Source organism: Octopus bimaculoides, chromosome 14 (assembly GCF_001194135.2).
Source record: "Octopus bimaculoides isolate UCB-OBI-ISO-001 chromosome 14, ASM119413v2, whole genome shotgun sequence".
Classification (NCBI taxonomy): domain Eukaryota; kingdom Metazoa; phylum Mollusca; class Cephalopoda; order Octopoda; family Octopodidae; genus Octopus; species Octopus bimaculoides.
Window position 1 is genome coordinate 54398648 of NC_068994.1, and position 8356 is coordinate 54407003.

Below are 8356 nucleotides of genomic sequence, written 5' to 3' on the forward strand. Positions count from 1 at the left end.
ATATAGGGTACAATGAGTAAATTGTTGCCATCTTACATTTTTAATTTCATGCATGCGCATTGTTTGTTTTTGATTTTGTTGACTACATAGTATAGTAGGGTCAGTTGGGCGCCGTCTGTGAAAAACAGCACTATGACGCAATTCACTCTGCCAGAAAATTGGAAACGACGTGCTGTACTGCTTAGCATTCATGCCAGAAGCTTCAATACGAACATTTCAGAGTGTTTGGATGTCAATCTGAGGACATGTATCGAGGGTGATAAAAATCAAACATCATGGTGTTTGGAGTGATCACTAGTGATTGTGATGTCGTGCTGTCATTCATCTTCCCACATGGCCCCTGGGTCAAGAGGGTGGCTGCTGGAAGACTTTATGTCTGGCAACAGAACTCTGCTCTATGCTACACAAGCTGGAGAACCCAGTCAAGGCTGTCAGACAATTTCTGCGACCACATCACCCCTAACATCTGGCCACCTAATTCGCCAGACTGCAACACCCCTTGATTATTATGTGTAGGGCACTGTTGAGCAAGAGACCAAAAAAACTCCTTGTAACACTCAAAATGAACTGAAGGCAAGGATTATGTCTGCATTCACCAACTTAAACAAGGAGACCGTCCAGAAGAGTTGCAGGAGATTCCGAAGTCTTCTGGAGGCCAAGGTTGAAGCCAATGGCGATTTTATTGAATACATTTACTCTTTAGTATTTCAAGATGTTTTGATGTAATTTTGGTAAATATATCTGTTAAAATGAGATGTCAGTTTTATTTTCATTTTTGCATAATTTAGATGACAATACATTCACTGCACCATGTTGATATATTATGCATCATCATCATCATCATCATCATCATCATCATCATCATCATCATCATCACCATCATCATCATCACCATCTTATGTCTACTTTCCATGCTGGTGTGGGTTAGATGGTTTGACTGGAACTGGTAAGCCAGAGAGCTGCACCAGGTTCCAGTCTGATTTGGCTTGGTTTCTATGACTGGATGCTCTTCCTAATGCCATATATAGATATGTACATAATATACTTTACACACATGAACACATATGCACACTTCTATAATATCATACCGTATATCATTAATTGTATATAAATTTATACTTTTACTTGTTTATTTTCAGGGTGATCTGAAGCATAATCAATTTGTAGTAATGACCGTCCATGACTTGGGATGCAATCGTAAGTAAAAATATTGTTGTCGTCATCATCATCATTGTCATCATTACTATTATTGAGTTAGAGAGCAGTGCGGAATTTGAACTCAGAACGTAGTGGCAGACGAAATACTGCTAAGCATTTTTCCCGGTGTACTAACGTTTCTGCCAGCTCGCCACCTTGTGGTCTAGTGTCTGTCTTAGCATGATATACATGGCTGGATGCTCTTCTTAACATGACACACTTTAAAGAGTGTACTTGGTGCTTTTTATGTGACACCTGCATGAGTGAGGTCACCAAATAACTTGCAAGACAATGATAAAAGGGAAGAAGAGAGCATTATCAATAGAGTTGGAGAGAAAAAGGGGGAGGTGGCTTCATGTCATGTATTGAGAACTTAAAGAATGATAAAGGGACAAACACTGGTGTCTTGCTATGGAGGAAATGCATGGCTATTCTGCATTATATGGGAGTAGGTGGTGGTCTTTGGACAGAAGATAAAGATAAAGAGACGGCAAGCTGGTAGAATCGTTAGCATGCTGGACGAAATGCTTAGTGGTATTTCGTCTGCCGCTACGTTCTAAGTTCAAATTCCGTCGAGGTCGACTTTGCCTTTCGTCCTTTCAGGGGTCGATTAAATAAGTACCGGTTACGCACTGGGGTCGGTATGTTCGATTTAATCCATTTGTCTGTCCTTGTTTGTCCCCTCTGTGTGTAGCCCCTTGTGGACAGTAAAGAAATAAGAAGATAAAGGTGTTGGTGATGTGGTGCCAAGCCTATTCTCAGAATACAAGAATATGATTGGTGGATCAGGAGGGTTTGGAGGATAAGTTGATGGGAATGTGAAAGGAGAGTGAGAGGTGGTTGGAGTGGGAGGTAGATGTTAATGTAGTGTATGATGTATAAGGGTGGCGGTGTGATTGATGGTAAATACCAATATGGGAGGAGGTAAGTGGCCGGACAGGAAGTGTGGAGAGCAGCAGTTGTAATAAACCTGTAAATAGATGAGAAAATAGGGACAGAAAAAGTAAGAGATTGGATGTAAGTGGTAATAGCAAATGTGAGTGTGTGTGTGTGTGTATGAGTGAACGGTTGAGTGAGTAAGAGAAGCCACGAGTGACTGATTGAATGAGTGAGTGATCGATAATTGAAAGAAGGAGTAAGCAAAGAAGACAAATGCTTTGGAAGTAATGACATGATGGCCAGCCTTTTGGGAATTGAATTTATGTAAGATAGCGTTCCATAAGAAACAACTGCAACCAAATCCGTAGGAATGATATGCCAACACACTCACATGCACCGGCATACACACACACTCACACGTACGCACAGACACACATGCACACGTACACACACACCCTTGACACATGCATGCGTATGCACATTGCTTGCGTACGATTGTCCATGAAATCTGATGACCCTCTTCTACACACACACACACACACACACATGTACATATGCACACACACACACACACACACACACACACACACACACACACACAGAGACATGTACATATGCACATTGCTTTCTATCTTACAGGTGCCCATTAAATCCAGTAATAGCACTCTTCTCCCTCGTTAGTGAATCTTTTGAGGACCACACAAAACAATCTTTGTCTTAACATGTCCTAATAGCTTTGGTCACAGTTGGGATGTAATGCTAATGGCCGAATGACAAAATCGTAGAGCACTCTGCATGCACACCTCCTTTCTCGTTTCTCCCGGTAATGGCAGGTGTGTTCCTTCATATTTTCAAATCTCTTGCAATGGCGGAGACTGACAAAATGGATGACAACATCTTCCATTCTCAAAGAATTGATGTTGCTTCTCTTCTACGTTTAGGGTACACGTGTCTTTGGAGTACTCAGCCACTTGCAAGTTAATTTCACGAGCAGGCTGTTCTGTTGCTCAGATCAACTGGAACCCTTGACGTTGTAACCAACGGAGTGTCACGATATAGACAGACAGATAGTTGATGGAAGATGGCTGTGTGGTTGAGTGGCTCACTTTGCAACCACGGGGCTTCAGATCCAATCCCACACAGCACTTCGGTCAAGTGTCTTCTGCTATAATTCTGGGCCAACCAAAGCATTGTGAGTGAATTTGGTAAGTGGAAACTGTGCAGACACCTGTTGTGTGTGTGTGTGTCTTTGTGCTTGTGTTTGTCCATCACCACTACCACCACCACCACCACCACCACCACCACCATTTGGTAACTGGTATTGGTTTGTTTACATTCCCATAACTTAAGCTGATAGAATTAATTAGTCATGGGGTTGGTTTGTGTTTAGTAAATCTTTCGAGGCAGTGCCCCGGCGTGGTTGCAGTCCAATGACTGAAACAAGCAACAGATACAAGCTAAAAAATTGTGTGTGTGTGTGTGTGTGCATATCGATATGTACTCACATTTGGGAAGTACAAATAGAAGATGTAGTACTCAATCCATGCGAAAGAGTCAATTCATCATTCTTTTGAAACCAAGGATTAATACACACACACATACACACAGACATACTCTCACATGCATACACACGCAAACACAAACGCACCCACACTATAACACAGACACACGCACACACATTCTCATAGTACTCTTTGTAATTCAGCAAGCCTTCACTCATGTGGGAGAGATTCTCTGTCTGTCTTACCTCTTCCTTCCACCTTATTTCTTCCTCCTCCTCCTCCTTTCTTCACCTTCCCCCTCTGCATCCTTACCTGTTTTATTATTAAATTAAATATATTTCTATCTACCATCACCTTGTGAGCACTTCTTTGCATTTCCGTCACACACACACATACACACACACACATACACACACACACATACACACACACACATACACACACACACAATGGGAATAGTCACCTTTACAAAACGAACCTGCTTACATATACACTGTCTCATCTGAAACAGGTCTTTTCTCTTTTCCTTTCTTTTTCCTCATCTCCTCCCCCCCCTCTCTCTCACTCACTCACTCTCTCTCTCTCATTCTCCCTCCTCTCTCTCTTGCAAATGCTATCCCAAATATAGAATTCCACAGTTTCTACTCTTGTTGACAGTTCTTCTATAATCAATAATACTCACCATTCCGAGATCTGCCTGTCTTACATTCACGCTTACACATGCCTTCATCATATCTGCTTACCTTGTTCACAGGAATCTTGCTGCATGTGTATGTGTATGTGTGTGTGCTTTCCGTGTTACTATATTTGTACTACATATATGTATATATTAGTGTGTGTATGTTTCTCACTCTCTCTCCATACATACACACATATATATATCATATGTATATTATATATATGTATATCATGTTATATATATAATACATATATCTTATATATGTACATATATCTTATATATGTATATATATCTTATATATGTATATATACATACATATATATATATATATATATATATATATATATATATATATATATATATATATATATATATATATATATATATATACATCTTATATGAGATACATAGATAGATTGATAGATAGATAGATATGATTCTTTGTGTATGTATGTGTGTATATATGAATATATATATATATATATGTATATGTATATATGTTTATACATATATGTATGCATGTATATATGTGTGTGTGTGTGTGTGCTTTTCTGTATATATGTATGTGAGAGAAATGCTTATGTTTCCCTATAATGTATATGCATTCAGTGTAACTATGTATGTGTCTGTATTTTCTCTTTGACTGGTTATCAAGAATTTTTCATTCCTTGAAGCATTACTGTTCTGTGGAAGAGTACTTAGCATGTGTATGTGTGTGTGTATGATTGTATGTATGTAATGTACGGTAATATATGTACACGTGTTTTGTATATGTCTATGTGTATATGTATGCATGTATGTATAAATGTATATATGTATGTGTGTGTGTATGTATGTGTGTGTATATATCATGTATGCATGTGTTTATGTATGTATGAATATATCTGTATCAATGTATGTATCGATGTATGTATGTACATACATTGAGTCTTCTCAGACACCATTAATTCTATAAACTTACCTTTGGTAATTAAAGGTTTTCACCTATTTTATGATAAGGAGACGTCTTTGGAACCTAACTAAATGTTTTCTTTTGCTTTCACATATGCAAATAACCAAAATGAAGGCCGTTAATTGGCAGAGTGGTTAGAAAGGTGGATAATGCTTCACAGTATTTATTCTGATGCTGTGTTCTGTGTTCAAATCCTGCTAAGGCCAACGTAACCTTTTATCCTTTTGGGGCGGTCAATAAAAAAGAACCATGTCCAAGGTGGTGGATAAAGAGAAATGTTTGAGGGTAGAATGTTGAGGAAGATGCCTCACAGTATCTGTTCTGTCTCTTTGCATTCTGATGGTAATGTCTGCGGTTACACTGGTGCCAAGGTTGTATTGGCCCAAGTTGGCGATGGCCTTTCCTTTGGATAAAACATTGATGGTACACCGAGGAGTAGACTTGGCCCAGGCCTTCACATATGTAGGTGTAGGAATGGCTGTGTGGTAAGAAGTTTGCTTCCCAACCACTTGATTCCAGGTTCGGTCCCAGTGCATGGCACCTTCTACAATAGCCGCAGGCTCACAAAAGTCTTGTGAGTGAATTTGAGAGATGGAAACTGAAAGAAGCCCATTGTGTATGTGTATATATATGTGAGTGGGGACAAAATGTGGGTGGGTGGAGGTTGCAAGATTGTAGTGGGGACTGAGAGATGGTTATAGGTGGGTGGGTGGGTGTTTATGGGGTGAGGGGTTGAATATGCAGAATGAAGAAAAAGTGCAGGTGTGGCCATGTGGTAAGAAGTTTGCTTCCCAACCACATGGTTCTGGGTTCAGTCCCACTGTTTGACACCTTGGGCTAACTAAAGCCTTGTGAGTGGATTTGGTAGACGGAAACTGAAAGAAGCCTGTTGCGTGTGTTTGCATCTGTGTTTGTCCTCCAGCATGGCTTGACAACTGGTGTTGCTGTGTTTATATCCTTGTAACTTAGGAGTTTGGCAAAAAGACTAATAAAATAAGTACCTAGCTTAAAAAGGAAACGAAACAGAAATACTAGGATCGATTTGTTTGCTTCAAATACTTCAAGCTGGTGCTCCAGCATGGCTGTGGTCGAGTGACTGAAACAAATAACACGATACATTAGAGGGGAAAATGGCTGCATTGCTTCCAAGGATTGGGTCTCATGGAGTCGGAGCGACTGAGATCTCTTTGAGCATTGGGCCTTATGGAGGCAAAGTGGTTGAGTTTCTTTTGACTGGAGGCAGAGTGGCTGAGTTCCTTACGAGTATTGGGTCTCATGGAGGTAAAGTGGGTGAGTTCCTTTCGAGCATTGGGCCTCTTGGAGGCAATGATGAAGACCTTTGGCATTATGTCATGCTTGAGAAGAAGACCCACCAAGTCAAGCAAAATTGCTACTGTGGTAGATACCAGTGTCACACAAATGGCACCCGTGATGGTGGCACGTAAAAGCACCCATTACATTCTCAGAGTGGTTGGCATTAGGAAGGGCATCCAGCTGTAGAAAACCATGCCAAATCAGACTGGAGTTTGGTGCAGCCTTCCAGCTTACCAGCCTTGGTCAAACTGTCCAACTCATGCCAGCATGGTCAACAGACCTTAAATGATGATGATGATTGACAACAAATCTGTCCATTTTGGCTGACGTTCCGCCTGAATAACAAACAATGAACACTGACAAAATATCGAATGGATAAATTTCAAAACAGAAAACAAATTCCACAGAATTTATAGTTCAAGGGAGGTAACTCGTACTCTTTGAATTCCTGCATGAAAGAGTTAAAATGTTTAACATTGAAACGACAGAAAAAATTTATAACTGAATTGCTTTAATTTTTTTCTTTTTTTTTCACTTCTCTTTGTCTAGTATGTTGGTGGTAGGGGTCTTTTCTTTCTGAAACTGGAAAAGGTATTTGGCCAGACTTCAGGGCTCCTGGTTGAGTACTTTAACCATGCAGATCAGTGGTTCTTAACCAGGGTCCATATGACCCTTTGGGGTCCATATAAGATTTCCTTGTTTAAATTTATCTTCAATAAATTAGTCATAGCTCTGCAACACAAAATATTTTAACAATTTGTTTTATACAATTCTTAATAATACTTAATTATAAAAAAATATAACAGGATATATTTAAAGCATCAAATAGCTATGAGGGTCCACCTGAGTAAAATATGGACCAAAGGGAGCCATAGGCTAAAAATGGTTAGGAATCACTGCTGTAGATTAACTCTGTTCTATAAAACAGGGTGTGGCAGAAAGACCTCCCATATTTCGCATGGCCCTTTTGGTGGTTCTGGAGAAGTTAGGCAGGTAAGAATAATGTCATCGTGTAGCTAATGTTTTACTGTTTTATTTTCTTACTTACTGTTATTGTTTGAAGCAAAGAATACTAGGTATTTGCTGTTGAAACAGTTATCAAAGATAGTGAATGTGTGTCTCTCAACGACACCTGTGCGGGTGGCATGTAAAAAGCACCAATTACATTCTTGGAGTGGTTGGTATTAGGAAGGGCGTCCAGTCATAGAAACCCTGCCGAATCAGATCAGAAGCTGGTGCAGCTCCCCGGCTTACCAGTTTTCAGTTAGACTGTCCAACCCATGCCAGCATAGAAAGTGAGCATTAAAAGATGATGGTGATGATGATGATTATGATGATGACGATGACCATGATAATATATATATATACACACATATACATACATGTATGTGTGTGTGTGTGTTTGTTTCTGTCTTGTCATCAAATGGCAGTTGTAAAATGAGCATCACCATCATATAAAAAATTTTTTTTGTTACCCTGGAAACAGGTGAGGGTTCGTGATAGGAAGGGCATCTGGCTGTAACAAATCTGCTGCAACAAATTCCAAACAACCCATGCATGCAAGGAAAAGTATGTGTGCGAGCGTGTGTGTGTGTGTGTGTTAAATGCAGAAGATAATGACAACTTCCTCTCATTAATGGTCGTTCATTTTATTGAGTTTGTGTTTTCTTCTGTCTTACCGTGTCACTTGTTTCTTTCTTTTCTCATCTAATTGGCACATCCGACAAATCTTGTCTTTCCCGCTCCATCTATCTCCTCCGCTTCTCCAGTCTCCTTTTTCTCTACTCTCCTTTTCAAACTTAACTTAAAAAATGGAAAAAAAAAAAAAAAAAA

At 39.6% G+C, this 8356-nt stretch overlaps 1 protein-coding gene across 2 annotated transcripts in view; it reads left to right on the plus strand.

Annotated features, from left to right (window-relative positions):
• The window catches only part of LOC106867700 (uncharacterized protein ZK1073.1), a 112460-nt gene that overhangs the window by 62182 nt on the left and 41922 nt on the right, over positions 1-8356 (plus strand). For both annotated transcript variants that reach the window (XM_014912655.2, XM_014912658.2), the window contains exon 3: positions 1140-1197. In XM_014912655.2, coding sequence (XP_014768141.1) covers positions 1140-1197 — 58 coding nt within the window. The remainder of the gene's footprint in view (positions 1-1139; positions 1198-8356) is intronic.